We start from the raw sequence: 23,310 nt of genomic DNA on the forward strand, positions 1-23,310 counted from the left end.
TGTCACATTTCCTCAGCCTTGGGCAGCCCTACAGCTAAAGGGAGGCAGGGACAGTTGCCTAGAAGAGGTTGAGTGCAGACCAAGAGGAGCTGGAGTTCTCCCCCTAGTCAGCCCCTCACTAATCCCCCCAATAAACATCGCTCGCTGCATGCCATTGGATTCTCAATCAATGATCGGAGCTTCTGAGCAATTGCAAACCATCCTCCGACTCCCCACCCCCATCCCTCTTCCCAGTCTATCTGATCCCCTGCAATTACTCCTAGTCCTTTTTCAGTCTACTGGCAATCTGACAATTCCGGGAAATGGGACTTTTTTTCCCTCCAGACAGAATTCTACAAAGAACATTTCACCATTTCCATCCTCTATCTTTTGATGTTAACAGGTCTAAACCAGCAAAAGATAGTTTTAGGATTCATGGCTGTTCATTTCTCTTCACAGACTCACCTGACGAAGGGGCAAACCCTGAAAGCTTGTGGGTTTACTATCAAATAAACTGGTTGGACTTTAACCTGGTGTTGTGAGACTTCTTACTGTGTTTACCCCAGGCCGACGCCGGCATCTCCACATCATTTCTCTTCATGCAGAGTGTTCAACGCTTGAAATCTGTCCAGGGAAGGGTTTGTGGAGGGCAGCATGGTGGCACAAGCACCAGGGACCTGGGTTCGATTCCCAGCTTGGGTCACTGTCTATGTGGACTCTGCACATTCTCCCCATGTCAGCATTCTGTGGGTGCTCCAGTTTCCTCCCACAGTCTGAAAGACATGTGGGTTTGGTGCATTGACCATGCTAAATTGTCTCTCAGTGTACCCGAACAGGTGCCAGAATGTGGTGACTAGGGGACTCTTACAGTAACTTAATTGTAGTGTTAATGCAAGCCTACTTGTGACTAATAAATAAACAAATAAAATCTGGAATTGGTTAAAGAACAAGAATGCCAAGGGAAGGAGTGCAGTCAAGGATGACTTATAGTGGACTAATAGCTTTCTTGTCTATGTCTTGTGACCTTGTAAAACTTTCCATTGACTGCCTAGAGGCAAGTTTGTTGTAATCTTCCATACACTTGAAAGTGAAATGACAGTATATGTCACACAGCAAAACTGAACACTTCAAATGAAAAGCTGAACTTTATTTGAACTAAGCTGAAAATAATTAGACATTTGAAGGAAAACCTCCATGAAATGTCAGAAATTCCATCATTAATTTTTCATTGAATCCAATAGGATTTTAATTTAAGCAAATATATTTCCTTATATACTTTAATTTTACAATTTTAATCACAAACATGAAGCATTTGTAGATTGCAATATCCTGTTTTTACAGGGCTGCTAAAAAGGTGCTTTGTCATCTGAATATATTCTTGCATTTTTTTCTTTCATTATTTTTGTTTTATAAGTTATTTCCATTCCTATTCACTGTACATTAATAATCAGTCAGACCATTAGCCAGGCTGACCAATGATCCCTGAAGACCTCACCACCACACTCTGCTCTCCAACCAGCTGCGACAGCTGCCTGTCTTTTGTCATTCTACCATTCAATTCTTCCCTTGCACAATCCAATTACTACAGTCTGGATAAACAAAATGAAGTCAAGCAGAGAGAGTGCACCAGCTGGTAATGATTAAATATACAAAACAGACTTGCAAATTTATTTTGCAAGAGTATGTTGCAGCCTTAAGATTAAAATAAGTGAGATTTTGCATAACAGCAAAGGATGAGTATACTTGTGAATTTTGACATTGCTACTTAGAAATATCTTATCAAAGTTCTACAAATTAGATCCAATTTTTTTTGAGGAACAGAATTCTCCAGGTTGAATGAAAACCCATTTGACCCATCATTATTTCACAGTTGAAGTATCAATAAGATCATAACACTTTTCATATTCACATTTCCACTTTATTGTTTTGAGTGAAATATTCAGTTCAGCTCAACATAGATTCTGTTGAAAACAGGGAACAGTTTGTGGTGAGGATTTTTATTTCACTTTTGCCTTTACTGATCTTCGATGTGTGCAGAAACCTATTACCAACTAGTTCATTGCCTCCAGGGAGTTGACGTTTTTTCCCCAATTCTGACTTGCCCTCTGTTTTTTAACTCCCTCAACATGCAGCCTTTGCTATCATGAAGTCTTCCATCTAGCCACCCAGCCCCAAATTGGTGACAAAACCTGCCTAGATAGGTATATACTATCACCATCTTGGCAATAATCTAACTGGCGGATGGCCCTCCTTTTACAAATCATGCCTGATTTTCATTCAGTTGAGTTCCATGAAATGTATTGCAACATAAGGTACTGAGAGGACAAGACAAATGCTTCCTCTCATGAAGAGAACCTAGAACTAGGGGGAAATTTTAAAAATAAGGGGTCCCCCATCTAAGATGGAGATGAGAAGGAATTTCTATTCTAAGGGTCATTAGTCTTTGGAATTCTGTTCCCCAGAGAGCAGTAAAGACTGGGTCATTGAATATATACAAGGGTGAAATAGACTGATTTCTGATCAACAGGGTATCATGGTTTTGATTTGATTTGATTTATTATTTCTGCATGTATTAGTATACAGTGCAAAGTATTACTTCTTGCATGCTCTGCAAAGCATTCCATTCATAGAGAAGGAGACAAGAAAGTGCAGAATGTAATGATACAGTCATAGCTAAGGTGTAGAGAAAGATCAACATAGTGCGAGGTGGGCCCATTCAAAAGTCTGATGGCAGCAGGGAAGAAGCTGTTCTTCAGTCAGTTGGTACATGATCTCAAACTTTTGTATCTTTTTCCCAACGGAAGAAGGTGGAAGAGAGAATGTCTGAGGTGTGTGGGGTCCTTGATTATGCTGGCTGCATTTCCGAGGCAGTGGGAAGTTTAGACGGTCAATGGATGGGAAGTTGGTTTGCATGATGGATTGGGCTACATTCACGACCTTTTGTACTTTCTTGTGGTTTTGGACTGAGCAGGAGCCATACCAAGCTGTGATACAACCAGAAAGGATGCTTTCTATGGTGCCTCTGTAAAAGTCGTAGCTGACATGCCAAATTTTCTTAGCCTCCTAAGAATGCAGAGGCATTGGTAGGCTTTCTTAACTGTAGTGTCAGTATGGGGGGGAGGGGAGTGGTCGGAGGCAGTGTGTCCAGGACAGGTCATTGGTGATCTGGACACCTAAAAACTTGAAGCTCTTTCTACTTCGCCCTCATTGATGTAGACAGGGATAGGCAGGAAAGTGGAATTAAGGCACCAACCTGATGAGCCATGAATTTACTACGTTTCTTTTCCTATTTCTTATGATCAAAAGTACTGTAAGCTTGGGAAAAAATGGACTAATTATACTATGTTATATAGAGACAAATCCAATTTTTACAAAATGGTGTGCAACTGAGTTCACTCTGTAAAAAGGGATTTTCCTTAAAAGCAGGTATTGTATTGTTCGCCCTTTGAATTGTAGCAAAATACACAAATATATTAATAACATTGGAGGCCATTGGAAATAGTTAATTACTGAACATGGACGTTTACATTCAAGTGATTTTGTGCATTTGAGGGGAGAAGCCAGTGCCACAGGAGTATAACTGCCAGTTTACAACCCAATCCCTCTCATTCGGTAAAACTGGCATTTCCAGTAAAATGGTACGAAGTTAAAGTGGGATTTACCTGTACATGTGCATGTGGAGTTGGAGGAATACTCCTGAGCCAAACTTACAATCTTGGAGGCGGCTGAACATTCTGAGCCAAGCAGGTTTGAAACAACTCAATAATTTCATAGCAAACTGTTGACCTTCGGTATCTGAAACGGAGCATATTTCTATTGGTTTTGGGTGATGTTAGTGATTAAGAGTACTCCAACCGAGACACAGGAGTAAAAATACTGCAGATAAGTGCAGGTAAAACTCAGCAGCTCTGGCAACATCTGTGGAGAGAAGCTGTTAATGATGAGTCCAATATGACTCTTCTTTGGGATATATGAAACATATCCTTACAATATTTATATCTAAAAGGCTGCATCACAGATGTCATTCTGTGAGATTTTGTTGCTGCTTCCATTAGTTGCTTAAGTTTCATCTGTTTGCAATGTTATGCTCCAGACAGGGACAAAGGGGTTAGACCCAGTGAGATAATGGACAGAGAGGAAATACAGCTGACATTTACTTGCTATTAAACCGAGATGAGAATGCATTTGAAATAAATGGGTTAGTACCTCTGTTAAATATTGGACAGTACAATATCATGTGAATGCATTAACTATGATTACTATTCTGTGCTCAGTGTTGCTGGGGTTTAGTTTGGTCAGTGTAAATATATAAAAATGGGTGCTCTATTGGTTATTGTGCAAACAATTTATTCCATACAGAATAAAAAATGTCACATTTGAAAGGTCTTTGTCCTTTTATCCCCTCCATACTAGCCTGGACAATGCTGACAATGTGGGGGAAGATCTATCTATCTGTGAAAACAGGACTGGGCTAAGAATCTGCACATAAGGCGGGAGCAGAGAATTCCATGCCAGCCACAGATTGGTCACATCTCACACCATCTTCATGCCCCACTATGGAAACTTGGGCACATATTCTAGGTTGGCATTTCAGTACAATATGGAGGAGTGCTGCAGTGTCAGGGATGTTGCCTTTCAGATGAGATGTTAAACTGAAACTGCCATCTGCCCTCTCAGGTAAATGTAAGAAAAGTCCCAGGGCAATACTTAAAGATGAGAAGGGCTTCTCCCAATGCCATGAGTAAACATTTCTCCCTTAGCCAACATCACAAAAGATTATCTGACAATTTGTCACAATACTGTTTGAGGGATCTCACTTTGCACAAATTATTTGGCATGTTTATTTATAAGAATGAATACAGTTCAAAAGTACTTCACTTTTCTGCACCCTGGGGAATTCTTGAAGACATGAAAGATGCTATAAAAATTCAAGCTCTTTTGCCATACTCAGAAGATTTGCATTTGTATGGCACCTTTCACAACCACTAGATGACTCAAAGTTCTTTACTCGCAGTGAAATAAAGTTACTGATGTAATGTAAGAAACGTGTCAGCCAATTTCACACACAAAATCCTTGACAAACAGCAGTGGGCAGATAATCTGTTTTTGGGATGTCGAGTGGGAGATAGATATTGGCCTGGACACCAGGGAAATTTTCCGTTTTCTTTGAAATAGTATTATGGGATCTTTTACATCTACCCGAACAAACAAATGGGGTCTCAGTTCGACATCTCTGCCAAAAAATGACATCCTCGACAGTGCAGCACTCTCTCAATAATGCAATATCAAGATAGGTAAGTCCCCAGGGCCTGATGGGATGTACCCCAGAATACTGAGAGGGGAAATTGCAGGGGCCTTAAGAGAAATCTTTGTATCCTCACTGGTTACAGGGGATATGCAAGAGGATTGGAGAATAACAAATGTTGTTCCTTTGTTTAAGAAGGGTATCAAGAATAATTCAGGTAATTACAGACTGATGAGCCTTACATCAGTGATAGATAATTATTGGAGAAGATTCTTCAAGACAGGATTTATTCCCACTTGGAAATAAGTGAACATATTATTGGGGTAGCACAGTAACACAGTGGTTAGCACTGCTGCTTCACAGCTCTAGGGACCTGGGTTCGATTCCCAGCTCAGGTCACTATCTGTGTGGAGTTTGCACGTTCTCCTCGTGGGTTTCCTCCGGGTGCTCCAGTTTCCTCCCACAGTCCAAAGATGTGTGAGTTAGGTTGATTGGCCATGTTAAAATTGCCCCTTAGTGTCCTGTGATGTGTAGATTAGAGAGATTAGCAGGTATAATATGTAGGGATATGGAGATGGGGCCTGGGTGGGATTGTGGTCGGTGCAGACTTGATGGGCTGAAGGGCCTCTTTCTGCACCATAGGGTTTCTATGGTTCTATATTAGCGAGAGGCAACATGGTTTTGTGAAGGGGAGGAGGTGTCTAACTAACTTAATTGAGTTTTTCGAGGAAGTGACAAAGATGATTGATGAGGGTAGGGCTGTGGATGTTGTCAACATGGACTTCAGTAAGGCCTTTGACAAGATTCCTCGTGGCAGACTGGTGCAGAAGGTGAGTCACATGGAATCAGAGGTGAGCTGGCAAGATGGATACAGAATTGGTTCGATCATAGAAGTCAGGGGTAGCAGTGGAAAGATGCGTTTCTGAATGGAGGGCTGTGACAAGTGGCGTTCCTCAGATGTTTGCTGTTTGCAGTATATATATATGTATAGATTTGGAAGAAAATGGAACTGGTTTGATTAGTAAGTTTGCAGATGACACAAAGGTCGGTGGATTTATGGATAGTGATGAGGACCATCAGAGGCTATATCAGCATATAGATCGGTTGGAGACTTGGACAGAGAGATTGCAGATGGAGTTTAATCTGGACAAACGTGAGGTAATGCATTTTGGAAGTCTAATACAGATAGGAAATATTAATACTTTCAGGGGTTCTGCCATTTACTTTATGGGCAGAGGGATCTGGGTGTACAGGTAGACAGGTCACTGAAAGTGGCAATGCAGGTGAAGAAGGTAGTCACGAAGCACATGGCATGTTTGCCTTCATTGGCCGGGGCATTGAGTTTAAAAATTGGCAAGTCATGTTGCAGATTTATAGAACCTTAGTTAGGCCGCACTTGGAATATAGTGTTCAATTCTGGTCGCCACACTACCAGAAGGATGTGGAGGCTTTGGAGAGGGTACAGAAATGATTTACCAGGATGTTGCTTGGTATGAAGGGTATTAGCTGTAAGGAGAGGTTGGAGAAACTTGCTTTGTTCTCACAGGAACAACACAGGTTGAGGGGCGACCCCGATAGAAGTCTACAAGATTATGAGAGGCATGGATAGACTGGATAGTCAGAAGCTTTTTCCAAGGGTTGAAGAGTCAATTTTAGGTGGCATAAGTTTAAGGTGCAAGGAGCAAGATTTAAAGATGTACGAGGCAAGGTTTTTTAAACAGAGGGTGGTCAGCGTCTGGAACTCACTGCCAGGGAAGGCAGTGGAAGAGATACAATAGAAACTTTTAAGGAGCATCTTGACAAATACATGAATAGGATGGGATTGGAGGGATATGGTCCCTGGAAGGGTTTGGGGATTTTAGTTCAGTCTGGCAGCATGGTCAGTGCAGGCTTGGAGGGCCAAAGGGCCTATTCCTGTGCTGTAACTTTCTTTGTTCTTTTCTTGTTCAATGTAGTGTCAACCTTTTTTTTTGCTTAATGCTTGGAGTGGGACATGAACCTGGATCATTGTGACTGAGGCAGCAGTGCTACCAAAAGAGATACAGCTTACGCTCACAACAGTAATGTCGGCAAGTGATAAGATATCGACTAAGGTACCATAAGGGTCAATACATGGATCTCTGTTATTTCTTAAACAAATGACCTGGATGCAGGACATAATATGCTTCTTAAATGTGCAGTTATAATCCAAAAAGGAAGGCCACTGAAATAGGGCAGTTAAGAATTTGTTTCAGATTTGTATGTTATGCAACGTTAACAAACACAAAATGTAATACTTGCTGAAAAAGAACAGCAACATAGATATAAAAGCAGGGGACCAGAAATAGTAAAATATGACTGGAACTACGTAATGTCGTAAAAATAGGCCAGTCACTCTGGAGTCAAGATTAAACGAAGAACAAATTAAAATGATGTTGAAATAAATAGCCAAAAGGGGGGTAAGAGTCAGAAATGACCCTAATCCACAAGGATAAATGAGAGTAGGATTCATACAATTAGCCTATTGTGCCTAAAACAATATATAAATAAAATATTTGAATAACAACATCCCAGCCAACATTTATTCCTCAATGAATACTAAATAGATTAACTAGTCATTTATCTTATTTATTGCTTTCCAGATGTGGTTTTGTATAAATAACTACAGTTCAAGAATAATCCACTGCCTGTGAAGCATTTTGGGTTGTTCTGCAAGGGAACATGAAAAGAGCTTTATAAATGATTGTGTGTGTAAAAGAAAACATTGCAGCAACGTCCATCTGCAGTAAACATTTTTAATGTTGCCTCTAAAGGGTAAAAAACAAATCTTATTTGTTGTTTTTAATTTGCTGATTACTGTATAACTTCATTTACAAATCAGGTTGAAAGACCTTCACAAATAATATTTTTTACTTTTTGGGCTATAAATAGATACTTTGTCATTTGCACGGACAAACTTTAACAAAATAGTTGTTTTCTTTAAAAGGAATGTTCTGATATTGTATCTAAGTATAAACATTGTTATTCATCTTTGTTGTTTCATGAGTTCTTGAGTTTTCAAAATACTTTTAATTTTAAAATCTACTTGCAGGTCACCCTTAACTAATGGCCCAACTACCATTCTGTCAGCAAGTTATGGCAGGTGTATTAAGAAATTCACTGCTCTGTCCCTATAACAGGGAGAATCTGTCACAAAGGATCAATCATTTGAATTTTATTGTACAGTACAACACATTGAAATTGCAGATGTCAGTGACAATTCCATGGAGGAGGTCTTGCACCAATTCACATATACACCAAGCCAACTCAGGAATGGCTCCACTAATTTAACTTCAGAGTTTTCCTGTATGAAACACTGGGAATGAATTTCCAGGGTCCACTAAGGTCAGAAACAGTGGCAGACTGAGTGTGAAAATTCTGGCACTGGTCAAATGCTGATTTCTCAACTCCATTCCCGGTGTTGGCATTTTAGATGGGAGGTGGGTTCAGAGGCCTGGGTTTTTCCAGTCATTCTCCAGTTTCCCAATGCAACAGGGGCCATTTAACTGTCTGGCAGTGGATATCCAGCAGCTGGCCAGTTTGCCAGCAGTCCAGGTAAACCTACAAGCCTTTTCTGTTTGCGTGGGTACAGGTGCAGCCAAAGGCCACCAGGTCAAGAGATTCAGCCATGCCACCACAGTGATAGCCTGGCTGCCTTTTCTGTATTCTGTTGTCTTATTTAATTTGTGCTGTGTTGAAACTGCCCTCTCAGTTATACTTCTCTCAAGCTGAAAAGATTCTGAAAGGTCCTCCAGCTTTGAGAGCCTGCACACCATTTTAATTGGACTGGGAACCCTGTTTCCATACCAACGAAGGGCGTGCCCAAGTCCAAATCCCAAAGGGTTGTGGTTTTCACCTCAGGGTGGATTTGGGACACGTAAACAGTCCAGGCACCTGTTTCCCAACTTCAGGGTAAAAGTTCGGTCCTGTTTCTCAGAATATCTGAGGTAGAAAAATAAAATCACTAAATTAACAATTGTACTGTCATGACATGCAATATTTAAATTTAAATTATGTAACATCTCTTCTTTCACAACAAAGAATACACCATCCCAAGATCATGATGTAATGGTGACAGTTAAAGCATGGCAAAGTGTTGTTGCAGTTGTTTGATTAATTGCTGAGTGTCAACATGTTCTGGAAATGCAGCTGCTGATTTCTGTGCAGCCACATAACTGCTCTGAAGGTCTCCAACCTGAAAGAGACAAACAGATGTAGCTCTAATATAAATCATCCATTAAGGTACCACACACTGCTAAATGTTCAAAAGCGGGTAGCAGCAAATATTCTGGTCTTATTTTACTTTCTAAATAAAGTATTTGTCAAGGGTTATCTCTGCATTTTTAAAGTATCATCAGGTAACCAGCATTTAGTGTTTGTCTTGCAGTCTCCTCTGTTGAATCAAGCAAACTGCAGATTAGATGACTGATTTGCAGAGCACCTTAGATTTGAGTGGTTCTGACCTGGGAGATTGGAGTGTTTTCATCTGATTTCTGGCACTTGTGCTGATCTATTTTCTATTGTTTGACAATGTGCTCAAGAGCTCAAATGTGAAACCTTTCCCTGTCTGATGGAAATCATGCCATGAGGTTGGGAAGGGGAGTAAACAAAATATGGGCAACACTTACCTTCATTGATCTGGCTGCCTTACTCATAGGCTCAAATATTATTGGGTAGGACACCCAGAAGGAAGGTGGTGGGATCATTAAAAATGCATGAGAATTTATTTAAATTAGTTTTTCGCAAAACTTCGAAAAGCAGAATTACCTACAATTTTTAAGTTACATCAAGAATTTTCACAAAGTACTGGACTAAAATAGGTGCAAGTGAAATAACAGAAGACAGAATCCAACAATTGCTACCAGACAATATGGTTTAAAAGAACATAATGCTCCAAAAAGCCCATTTGACCATCTTTGGAAAGACTATATGTTTTCTTCTAAAGTGTTGACTTACACTTGGGTATAGTTATGACAGCCTGCGGATTACTTACCCGAGAGTGTCACAGTGTAATGCAAACATGAATTGACATCATGACTACGCCGAACCCAAACCCCTTCTAACACCTAAGGGCAGGGTTCTCTTGCCAATGTGATTCCTCCATACTTTATATATTATTGTCACAAGTAGGCTTATATTAACACTGCAATGAAAATTCCCTATTGCCACATTGCAGTGCCTGTTCGGGTACACTGAGGGAGAATTTATTTACTGCTTTTCAGATGTGGTTGTATATAAATAACTACACTTCAAGAGTAATCCACTGCCTGTGAAGCATTTTGGGTCATTCTACAAGGGAACATGAAAAGAGCTTTATAAATGATTGTGTGTGTAAAAGAAAACATTGCAGCAACATCCATCTGCAGTAAACATTTTTAATATTGCCTTTGACAGGGTAAAAAAAAATTCTATTTGCTGTTTATAACTTGCTGATTATTGTACAACTTCCTTTACAAATCAGGTTGAAAGACCATCACAAATAATATTTTTTACTTTTTAGGCTATAAATAGGCATTTTGTCATTTGCATGTACAAACATGAACAAAATAGTTATTTTCTTTAAAACGAATGTTCTGATATTCTATCTAACTACAAACATTGTTATTCATCTTTGTTGTTTCATGACCAGTTAATCTATTTAGTACTCGTTGAGGAATAAATGTTGGCAGGGATGTTATTATTCAAATAGGACTCTTTATTTATATATTATTTTAGGCACAATAGGCTAATTGTGTGAATTCTACTTTCACTTATCCTTGCGGGTTAGGGTCGTTTCTGACTCTTTCCCCCATTTTGGCTATTTATTCCAACGTCATTTTAATTTGTTCTTCGTCTAATCTTGACTCCAGAGTGACTGGCCTATTTTTACAACATTACGCATTTCCAATCATATTTTACTATTTCTGGTCCCTTGTTTTTATATCTGTGTTGCTGTTCTTTTTCAACAAATATTACATAGGATAGAGGTGGAGAGACTCTTCCCGCTCAGAAATGTCAGTAGGACTAGGGGGCACAGCCTCAAGATAAAGGGGGGGCGGTTTAGAACGGAGTTGAGGAGGAACTTCTTCACTCAAAGGGTGGTGAATCTCTGCCCATTGAGGTGGTGGAGGCTGCCTCGCTAAATATTCTTAAGACGCGGGTTGATGGGTTTTTGATAGGCGAGGGGATTAAGGGTTATGGGGAGAGGGCGGGAATGTGGAACTGAGCCACGACAGATCAGCCATGATCTTATTGAATGGCGGGGCAGGCTCGAAGGGCTAGATGGCCTTCTCCTGCTCCTATTTCTTATGTTCTTATGTTTTCTTATTTTGTGTCTGTCACATTGCATAACATACAAATTGGAAACAAATTATTAACTGCCCCATTTCAGTGGTCTTCTTGAGAATTTAGCATGGTCAATGCACATCTTTTGGACTGTGGGAGGAAACTGGAGAACCTGAAGGAAACCCACACAGACACAGGGAGAACGTGCAGACTCCACACAGACAGTGACCCAAACCAGGCACTGAATTCGGGTCTCTGGTGCTGTGAGGCAGCAGTGCGAACCACTGTGCCAGCATGTTGCCAAGTCTCCCTGTATAATTTTGAACCATGGATATCAAAATCATTCAGAACTTTCTTTAAAAACCACAATGTTCTTTTAAAGGTAAAGGTCTTTAAAACTTCACAATTTAGGGATGTTGTGGGCAATGGCGGTGTCCCTACAGCGCCCTGGTTAAGATCAACAAGATAAGCATTTCACTAATGTGCATTTCTGATGGCAGCTCTCAGCTGGGAACAAAATAATGTAAAATTGACATTTAAATCTCAAGATCAATTTTTTTTTTAAATATTGATTACCTTATCCGAAAGGGCTGCAAAGTTATAATGTGGTTCATACATATGAGGAGCCAGTGCTGCAGCTGTCTGCAGAAATCCCCGGGCCTGAAAACACGGACAAAGAGTTAGATACATGGAACAAAGTAATAGTCTATTTTTAAATTATTTTTTTCTACATGCATGACATCATAATTCTGGCTGCTCACCTGTTCATGGTGACCTTTGCGCATCTCCAGGACAGCTAAATTGTTGTAAGCTTCAGCATGATCATTGTTGTTGGCTAGAGCCAGTTTAAAGCACTGATAGGCCAAATTCATATCTCCTATTCCCTAAAAGCAATGTGATATTCAGTTACAAAAAAACACACAAAGCAAGACTCGAGATCAGTCAGAAAGACAACAAATGATCAAATGACCTTATTTATCTTATAAACCAATCTGGAACTGCAATTTACTAAATAATTTATTAGGTGGTTTAAAAAAATGCATAGGAATTCATTATTTTGTGCATGTAAATGTGACAGCGACATATTAGGCCATATAGCTTGTTGCTCTGCAATAAACACTCTCCAGCATTTCAATACAATTAATTAAATAAATCCTGAATAAAAATCTAGCATCAGTAATAATGGTCATGAAATTAGTGGTTGGCCCAAAAGTGCTCTCTGAACTAGCCTAGCAAGCCACTCAGTTATAATCAAGCTCACCACCGCCATCTCAAGAGATATAAATGTTGGCCTTGTGAGTGACGTCCATGTCGTATGGCAGCTTGTAACTTTGTGAAATCCCCAAAACAGTATAGCATGTGACAGCAAGGAACGCAACACCACTTTAAGAGGTGCATTGTTGCTTTAAACAGGTGTTGAGCCGTCCCCTGGAAATTTCACCACAAAAATTAGCTCACCGTCCATTTCCTGAAGTGATCAGGAGGGCAGTTCCTCTAAGAAATATCAGAACGATGCCCAGGAGTTAGAATCATCCAGGTCCGGTGCCAGCAAGGTTAAGGGACTATAGATTTCTTCCCCATGTCACTTCCCGCAACCAATGCTGACTCAGATTTAAAATCGTGGATGTAAAAAAATTACTGTAACATATTATGCATGCTGATATCTAACTTAATGCTATCTTTGACAAAATCAATTGACCTGCAGGTCAAAATTATCATAAGTGCATTTCAGCAGTATGCAATCAATCAGTTTTTTTAAAAAAAGTTAAGATGCAAAATGATTCAGAAAATCTTCAAGGACATGGTTATATTACACTTTCAGTAACAATCTTCAGTAACAAATATTTAAGTGCTGCTGTAAATACATTAATGAGCAGTCACCTGAACATGATTTATGAGTAGGATACAAACAGAAAAGGATAGCGTTAGTCTAAAAAAGACGACCATTTCTATTTGTCAAATTATTTTTAAAAATTATAGTTGACTATATCACTATCATTTTTTATTATCAATTAACATTCTTTTATAACTTTTCATTGATCTAGTTTTTCCAAACCCATTTGTTTATCACTTTGGCAAGAATGCAGCATAAAGAGCAGCATGTTCTGGCTCGGCCAAATGGTCAATTTCTTATTGCATATTCTATGTTACTGGAAAGGAAGAAATGAGAATGATTTACAATAAAATCATTACATACCACTGCCACATGACCAAGATTGTACCAAACATCAGCCACTTCCTCATCATTCACAGCCAGTGAGAGTGCTCTTTGGAATGAACTCAGAGTCATGTCATACTGTTGCGCATAAAAGCAGCAGAGCCCCAGGTTGTTGAAGAGCTGACAATTATAAACACCCATTTGGAGAAGTCGCCTGAAGAGAAGAGAATCATTTTCAATGGAATTAAAAGTAAATCCTTGAACTCTATAAGCCTAACATTTTCGATATTGATATTCATAGTAAATCATTACATTTCAATATTTATTCTGCCCATTTGTGATTTTTGTTAATTCAAAGGAAGAATTTATGACATGTCATATATTCAAATAATCTGTATTTATTTTCTTGAAATTCCACAAGGTTTTCCTGGGGAGAACTTGCCTGTGACTTGCCACATTGCTAGGAAGTGAGCTAAAGAGCTCAAGGTGAAGTTGTTTCCATTATCCTATGAGCAAACATCTCTTGACATCATCAGAGGCCGAAGCTGCCAAATTATCTTGAAGCTAGAATGGGTTAGTAGTGGCAGATTCCCAGCCAGGTCGGGACTACCGGCCATTGTCCACTTCTGCTTTAGTTTTTCGTACCAGAGCGAGGCAGCTTCTCGCTAGATGTGCCCAGCATACCCTCTAATTCTATCTTTTACTTTCTCTCTATGCTGCTAAAACGCTATTCTATGACTGTAACATTCGGCACCCTCTCCTTTCCTTCTCTACTCTATGAATGGTATGCTTTGTCTGTATAGTGTGCAAGAAAGACTTTTCACTGTATACTAATACATGTAACAATAATAAATCAAATCAAATTTGCTGTGAACCAAAGCCCAGAATCCTAGTGAGACAGGATTAATAAAAACAGTTCTGTTTTTTTCATGGGTCAGGCAGATTAGGATTTAAACAGCATCTTAAATCAGACATGGCTACCAAAATCTGCTGAACCTCCCTGCTACAGTTCCCAGGTGACCAAGTGCTTACTTTGCTGTGTTTGGTCTCCCTACTGCCCATTAAAATCAAGTCCAATATAAGGTCAAAGGAATGAAGGAGGCAGGTTCTACAAGGGTTCAATGATCTGTTTTGTCAGATTACTGTTCAGTTGGAGACATGTTTCTGATCTCAGCAATGCTTTCATTTTGGTGCTCTTGTATATTTTTTCCCAAATGAAGATTACTTTTGCATAGATAGTAGGTTCCAATAAGCTTATAGCCACAGGTTCCACCAAAGCCAAGTCTGAATCCAAAAATCATCATCACTCAGTAACACAGGCCAATGCACTGAGAACCAGATATCACAAAGGAAAACATCTCTGGAAAGCTAATCAATCTCCCCATCCTAACTCTAGCTGTTTTCTTTGAGTGATCTGGTAGTCAAAATCTATAGCTAAGTTAACAGATGCATTAATACAGCTAATGGTCTCACCTATAGAATCGTAGTGCAATTTCTGGCTGGTCTGTATAAAAATGATTACTCCCTATGCAGGCAATGGCTTCTACATTAGTATTATCTTGTTTTAAAACGTCCTTGTAATATTCAGTGGCTGATACAATGTTGTTCATTTCCTGTTGAATTCAAGAATAACATCAATTTATTATAAAGTGTCAAACGTAAGACAAAGTGTCAATGCAATATGTTTTGGAAAGATTTCTAAATTCCGAATACAGAATAGACAAATTATATGATGCACATACATCATATATACGAGCTATTCCAGTGAGCAGCGTAACTTCTCCAGGGAAACGATCTAGTCCTTGCTTGAAAAGGCCTAATGCTGTCAATGGCTGGTCCAAACGAATATAAACCTGTTCAAATGAATTGAGAACTATTTAAGCAGGTACAAGAATTTCTATGCAAATTCCTTTAACCTATTCAAAATTGGTCCAATAACTACTTTTAATAGCACATGTGGCTAAATGTGGTGCTCCTGGTGAGACAAATGGCACTTGTAGTAACTTATTCATAACTGATTTTAAAAAATCTTCAGGCAAAAGACAGATATGTAGATTAAAGTGAACACTGAAAGGTCGATGCCCAAATTGCATCATTCCATTGTTAGCTTTTCAAAATGGCATATCAATATCTGTCTGAGCACCGATGTGGAGATGCCGGCGCTGGTTTGGGGTAAACACAGTAAGAAGCCTCACAACCTGGTGTTGTGAGGCTTCTTACTGTGTCTCAGCACCAACAGGCATTAAATGTTGTGATGTTGCTGTATTTGCACCATAGATACAAATTAAAATCTCAGCAGATATTTAGAGCTAGTAATCAGTCGCGCAATTACCCTTTAATGATGTGCAAGTATTAATGCTTGCTGATCAATCTTTCTAGCACTGAAAATTAACAAATTTTCAGTGATAGAAAGTGGGGTCTAAATCCTTCAGGTTTTTAATTTTTCAGAGATTTTAAATGCGCCTAATCTTAAAGTTTATTTTTCTAAGTCTATTCCCTCTGTCTCTTACTCCAATACTTCGTTCAGTCTGTTTCCCTTTTCTGTATCTAATTCTACTTTAAATTCATTTCCTTTAACTCATCCTCCTCCTCATTGCTTCCTTTGTGTTTCCCAATTGTTAAATATAACACGTTAAGGAGACAGATTGCCCGTTGGTTACTCTGTTCACTCAGCTCCGAGATGTCTTGTGTCCTTCACTCTGCCATTACCAGTTCGCTCATTCAGCAAATTGGTGGGAAGATTTATTTTGAATTGAAGGGTGCTGTAACAAAACCAACTAACAGTAGACAATTTAAATGTCCTGTTACCACAATGTGGGGCGACACAGTGGTTAGCAATGCTGCCTCACAATGCCAGGGACTCAGGTTCGATTCCCAGCTTGGATCACTATCTGAGTTGAGTTTGCACATTCTCCCCATGGTCTGCGTAGGTTTCCTCCGGGTGCTCTGGTTTCCTCCCACAGTCTAAAAGACATGCTGGTTAGGTGCATTGGCCATGCTAAATTCTCCCTCCCGAATAGGCAATGGCGTGTGGCAACTAGGAGAATTTCACAGTAACTTCATTGCACTGTTAATGTAAGCCTTACTTGTGACTAATAAATAAACTTTAACTTTATCTGGCCCAGACATTGAGAAGTATATATCATATAGCTGCTCACCTTTGCCAGGTAAAGAACTGTATCAACCATTTCCTGTTGTTTCAATGCAGATTTAAACTGCTTCTCTGCTTCACGATACAAACCCAATCTTTCAGGAACAGAGAATCAGACAATATAGTTTTAAAATTGTAGAATGTGTTAAAAGTATCCATTCATTTGTCATGCTTTGTATTACCTCTTTCCTGTATTCAAAATGATAATGCTTTATTGAAATGTTTATATAATAATGGATGCACAGTATCTATGAATCAGTGACCCCCCCATTACATACTATACAAAACAGTGAACATAACAATCACATACAAAGTATTAGTCTTCTTTAATTAGACACAGATGTAAATCTAAGTCCATTTACCTGTAGTAACATTTTCCAATTTGTACCTTCCACCACCAATCTTTAAACTGGGAATGTTCAGTAGCTAGGGCTGCCAAATCTAAAGCCTGCCAAAACAAAATGTTCCGATTCTTATTGAAAAGCTTTATTAAGCTAATAATTTAAGAATATTTTAACAAGTAAGCATTTATTAATTGCCCTATACTGGTGTAATCTTCAGGTGAAAAAGGGTAGGGGTAATTGAAACACTGCACCAAGTAATAAGATAGTTCTTCATTTTAAAAGCATACATTTTATCATTTTTAATCTAATGTTTGATTTAAAATTATTGAACTACTTTATATTAAAATCTTACATCTGTACACAGTCTGGTCAACCTCTCCGTGATAAATGGAAGGTGCCTCAGATTGCTAGTAGTGGGAAGTGCAATTACTACACGAAAAGTTTCTACTGGCAGAATCATCATTCACTCTAGTGATATGACAAGACAATATAATCTGGCTTGAAATTTAAAACTTGCTTCAAACGTGACTAATTGTAAATGAGGAGCAGAAATTGCAAAGGAACATTTGTAAATTTGCACCATTACTTGTGGAAAATTGAAGAGATGCAATTACTCCAGGCTGGAATTCCTAATATGCATTCCCACCAAAGCTCTGTGCTGAGAGTGATAATTGAAGAAAATCTATGAAAATGAATTATTGTATGTCTATCCTTCAGCATATTATAGAATCACAGAATCCCTACAGTGCAGAAGGAAGCCATTCAATCCAATAAGTCAGCACCAACTCTCTGACTATCTTATCCAGGCCGTCTACCCTGTTCTATCACCATAATGCCACACTTTTACCATGCTAATTCATCTAATCTACACATCTTGGGACAATAAAGGCTGGAATTGAACCTGGGTCCCTGGCACTGTGAGGTAGCAGTAGTAACCACTGTGCTGCCCCTTAAAAATAGAACTTGAATCCAGCACCATAAACCACACAGTCACACTACAAAGACCACTCAGCCACGCTTCTATGTTCAACTTTATCAGTTACGTGCCCATACATTACTGAAATAAACCCATGATAGAAACTGCAATTCTGTGATTGCAGTTAGTGTCAGGGGGATGAGAATCATAGAGCCATAGAGGTTTACAGCATGGAAATTGGCCCTTCGGCCCAACTTGTCCACACTGCCCTTTCTTTTTTAAAACCCCTAAGCTAATCCCAATTGCCTACATTTGTCCCATATCCCTCTATATCCATCATACCCATGTAACTATCTAAATAGTTTTTAAAAGACAAAATTGTACCTGACTCTACTACTACCTCTGGCAGCTTGTTTCAGACACTCCCCACTCTCTGTGTGAAAAAAAGAGGGCTTCTGGATCTGAACCAGAGACCTCTTAACTTGTAATCAAATACCATTGAGCTATGCCCCCAAACACTTTAGCAGGGTGCTAAGCAGGATGCTAAACAGATTAGCAGGGTAAATACTTGTGGTTACGGGGAGGGGGCCTGGGCGAGATTGTTGCTGGTGCAGGCTTGATGGGCCGAATGGCCTCCTTCTGCGCTGTAGAAATTCTATGGTTTTATTCTATGATAGGTATTTATAGATAACTTACAGTTTTGACATCATTTTCATGATGGAAAATATATTCAAACAGTGCCTGAAAAATACACATTAACGCACAGTAGTTTAGCATTTTTCAAATCCAACATTTATACACTATAATAAGAAAAAATGAACACTTCTCTTGCTTGGAGGATGGAGAAATCTGGCAGGCATCTTTTTTTGTTGGGTCCCCATTTCATTATTGCAGCACACACAAGTCCTTTATTTAAGTATTATAACAAATGGCAGAATATTAAAGACACCTAGCCCATTTTCTGTATTTTTACAGAAGAACTGCATTATGCATGCTTTTTACACTAGTGGTTTGACTGTTTAAGGAAGCTCCATGTTCAGTCAATAATCTTTCGTTAAGAATAACTTATTCATTGCATCTTTCCTACATTACAATAGTAACTTTAAAACGTACTTACCTGGTTGTAAAGTGCTTTGAGATACCCTGTGGTCATAAAAGGTGCTTTCTTTTTGTTGATTTCACTCAGGGCCCCAGGCTGATGCCTACATCAGGACCTCACTAGTTGGGTCCAATTTCATTTATCTGCAGTATGACCACCTTCTGAAGCGCAATAAATGCTGGCCTTGCTATCAGCAATGAATATTTAAAAAGTGAAATACCTTATTTATATCAGATTATATAGGAAATATGATACTAAAACAGTCCCTTCAGCCTAACCAGACATGCCTGCGTTTATGCTCCATGTGAGCCACCTCCCATCTTTTCTCATCTAAACCTGCCATTCTAAGCCACTTTTCCCTTTTCTATCATATGCTTCTTTAGTTTCCCCTTAGACGCATCTTTGCTATTTGCTTCAACCATTCCCTGTGGCAACGAGCCGCTCATTCTCATCATTTTTGGAGCGTAAAGAAGTTTTCTGATTTTCCTATTGGAGTGCTGTTATATGGATGGCCTCTAGTAAGGCTCTTTTCACAAGTGGAATCATTCTCTCAGTAGGCATTCTATCAAAACCTTCTATAATTTTAAAAGTCTCCATTAGGTAATCCTTCTGCCTTCTTTTCTCAAGAGAAAAGAGACACAGCCTGCAAATCTATTTGCCTCAATGACTTCCAGAGATAGGTTGGGTTATAAGTAACAGGATTTTGGGTGACAGAAGCTGCCAGTGGATACAAGAGAACAGCACTAAGGTTTGAAGATAACTGTGACCATGGAATGGGGGTGAAGCTAGATGGTGAGGGCCGAAATTTCCTTCTGGGACTTGAAAAAAAGCTTGCTCCTTCTGGCCCACAAGGACGCCATTAAAAAATGTTTTATACTCATCTTCCTGGCCTTCTAACGGCCTGGATCCTGTTGGCTGCCAAATTTCTCTTGGAGTTTGGCACTAATTTAATTGTGCACAACTGAGAGTTAGAATTACAGCAAGGTTGTATTTGCATCATAGATTCCCTGCTTCTGAATATTTGAGACCCTTGTCTGACTGTGGCAATCACCTTTTATGCGCCTCAAAACCGTAGAAATACGGCCTAGTGGGAGACCCTAATTCTTGGCTCTATGAAAGGAACTGCTGGAGTAGAAGTGTCATAATTACATTCACCAAGCACAAAATACTAAAATGGTTAGCTTTAAAAACAAAACAAATTTCCAAAATCTTTAAAGTGGGAGTTTAAAGTCTGAAGTGTCCAACAATTTCAAGTTTCTGCTCAAACTTAACAGCACAATTGGGCAACATTTTAAAACTTTTTCCCCCAGTTTAATGAAACCTAACACATTCAAGAGCAGTAACCTGGTCTAGTTTTACCAATATAACTGAAAATAGGTCCATCTTATATACCCAGGGGGTGATTCTCCCAAAAACATTCTAAGTGCTGAATTTGCGTGAAAACTGGAGTAACCCCCGCCAATTTTAAGCAGGATTTTCAGAAAGAATCTCCAATACTCTAAGCACTGCAGAGTGCCCTAGAGTGATTCGCTCAAAAAAATAAGGTGGTGGGGCCTATTCCTCCTGGAGAGGTGAGCAGTAGCATGCTGAGCAGGCCACAACGCATGTACCAACTTCCGCTCTGATAGATTAGCGCATGCGCAGTAGCCCTGCACTTCCGGCTCCCAATCGCCAGCCAGTCCTGCGACCCCACATCGCTGCCCTTCCATCCCCCCCACCTCGCTAGCAGGCCTCCCGATCTCTCCAGGCGAGCTCCAACAGCCCCACCTGTACCTCTACCCCAGTCCCCCCCGAGCCCTGATTCTCCACTATCCCCTCACCAAAACCCAGTTGGCCAGCCCCAATCACCCCCTTCGCTCCCTCTGCCACCAATCCTCTGGCAGAGTAGCAGCAGGACCCCTCCCCTCCGCAATTTGAAATTTCCCAATCTTCTACGCTAGCTTGGTGGATTTAGGGTGACTTGCAATAGAAATATTAGTGAAGCCTAGCAGAAAGCTCAGGCCTATGTATTTATAACTTTGCACAAACCTTAGCCAAGTTTGGTTTCCCAGCATATTTGGTTAAATTTAATCTGGATAAATTAATAAATGGTCCATCAGGACTAGTAAGCATGGAGGCCTAAAAGGAGAGAAAAAATATTAAATTGCAATTTCAACAGAATTTGTTTGCAAAATTGATGATTATGAAATACAATTCAAATTTTACATTTATGCTTCTACAAAATTTACCGTCCCCAATCTAACAAATCTCCCAGAAGCACTTGTTACTGGTCGGGCAGTGTAGGCAGTTCTTGGGGTCTTGATAGCCTGCTCCATAGTGCCAGGTCTGCCACACTGGGTACCTGGTCTAACAAACCCAGTGATGGGTCTTCCTGATTGAGACATGGGTCTATGAAAAGAGATAAACAATTTGAACAAAAACACAATGAAAAATAACTCGATTTATGCACAACTTGCATGGTTGACATTTGTTTTAACATAAAACTTTAAAACTGCTACTTGTGAGAGGAAGCTTAGCTTCACTTCTTAAAGCTGAGCTGGCTGACTGACTTGACAATTAAAACAGAATAATATCCAGGGTTAGATCTATAGATGTATAGATGTTAATACCACACATTTCCTTTTTAAAATGTTTACTGCATCTATCCCATTTCTCATCTCATCATTCAATGTCATGTCTATCTGATCCATCACTTGTTAAATACAGAAGCAAAATAATTGAATATATTTGCCATCTCACCGTCATTACCTCTGGTAGCATCCTGTTTATCTCGCAATAGTCTTAATCTCATCACAGCCTGCCTTTATTTAAAATTGATGTGCCTATAAAATATTAGTATGCTCCTCGATAATTTAATTTAATGGTTCTGTTTTTTCTTCCTAATTGATTTTTTGACTTCTCCTGATCTCTTCATATTCTCTCTTAACATACACTCGTTTTCTATGTACTTAATGCATGCCTTTTTCCTAACTCATTTTTATTCCCTTACATTTTTATTCATTGCATTCCACTAGTGCTTAGTTGGTCCTTTCCTTTTAGCAGAATATATTTTTTGCACTCTGTCAAACACAGTTTTAAATATTTCCCATTATTGTTCTACGTCACTGTTTGCCAATATTGTTGTTCATCTCAGTCCTTCGAGATCACGTTTTCTCCAATCTCTTAACTCTGGTTTTCATCATAACAAGTCCTTCTCAATCTTTATCTGAGAGCATTACTATGGTAATTGCTCATGACTATAGAAAACTGAACAGCTACTTTTGCAATTTGTGGTTAGATTTGTCTTGGGACCAATATTCTTCCTACCTAGTTCCAGCTAACCATCCAAGCTAATCATCTAAAGCACATGGGTTGGACAAACAGCATGAAAGATAAAAGCCAAAAGAGAAAATGCTGGAAAATCTCAACAGATCTGGCAGTATCTGTAAGGAGAGAAAAGATCTGACATTATGAATCCAGATGACCTTTTGTTAGATGGTTAAACTCCAGTATTATCGTTGAGCAAATTTGGATATCCTTAAGCTCTGGCAATACCTAACTATAACAAACTGCAACATGTTCCCATAAGGAGAGTTTGTGCATTTAGTTTTAAGGGAAATAGGAACCTTTGTATTTGCTTTTTCATTAACTTAGTTTGGAGAGTCTTAAACAGCTGTTCCTGTAGGTGTCAGACACCAAACTGAGCAAAATATAACCATAAGCAAGAGCTTGCATCATTGGACCTACCTAATATTCAGCGATACCTTTCTGTCAACAGTGACTACACTTGAGAAGTAATTTATTGAGACCTTCCTGGTGCATATGATCCTGCAGCACAACATGCAGTGCATTTGCTCACTAAGCCATCAAGAGGATCATAGTTAAAGCTCTTAATACCTGACAGCTGGGCTAGGACCTCCTCCTTGACTGATTCCTGACAGTTTTAAAGAGGTTCCAGGTCCTGCAGACAAAAACAAAAATTAAATTATTGTTCCATTGTTTAAATTTAATATCTTATCATGCATGAATAATACTTAAATTTTGCTAACTCAGCAATATGGAAAGAAAATCACCAAAAATCTGGAAGACATTCTGGTAAATTTTGTGATCATTTACACTTTTACACAAGTCTAAATTAGAGTTGTTTATGTGGTAAC

General features: G+C 39.2%; 1 protein-coding gene across 2 annotated transcripts in view; it reads right to left on the minus strand.

Moving 5' to 3' along the window:
* Positions 1-7,982: 7,982 nt before the first annotated feature.
* ttc8 (tetratricopeptide repeat domain 8) overlaps positions 7,983-23,310 on the minus strand; it is a 30,794-nt gene continuing 15,466 nt past the window's right edge. For both annotated transcript variants that reach the window (XM_080202438.1, XM_080202437.1), the window contains 12 exons: positions 23,051-23,114; positions 21,403-21,562; positions 21,203-21,292; positions 18,772-18,816; positions 17,178-17,263; positions 16,823-16,910; positions 15,407-15,517; positions 15,138-15,277; positions 13,704-13,878; positions 12,268-12,390; positions 12,083-12,166; positions 7,983-9,437 (listed from right to left, as the gene is read on the minus strand). In XM_080202438.1, the coding sequence (XP_080058564.1) occupies positions 9,321-9,437; positions 12,083-12,166; positions 12,268-12,390; positions 13,704-13,878; positions 15,138-15,277; positions 15,407-15,517; positions 16,823-16,910; positions 17,178-17,263; positions 18,772-18,816; positions 21,203-21,292; positions 21,403-21,562; positions 23,051-23,114 (1,283 nt within the window). In that variant the 3' untranslated portion in view covers positions 7,983-9,320. The remainder of the gene's footprint in view (positions 9,438-12,082; positions 12,167-12,267; positions 12,391-13,703; positions 13,879-15,137; positions 15,278-15,406; positions 15,518-16,822; positions 16,911-17,177; positions 17,264-18,771; positions 18,817-21,202; positions 21,293-21,402; positions 21,563-23,050; positions 23,115-23,310) is intronic.

This window comes from Carcharhinus amblyrhynchos, chromosome 14, assembly GCF_965287045.1.
Source record: "Carcharhinus amblyrhynchos chromosome 14, sCarAmb.v2.hapA, whole genome shotgun sequence".
Lineage (NCBI taxonomy): Eukaryota > Metazoa > Chordata > Chondrichthyes > Carcharhiniformes > Carcharhinidae > Carcharhinus > Carcharhinus amblyrhynchos.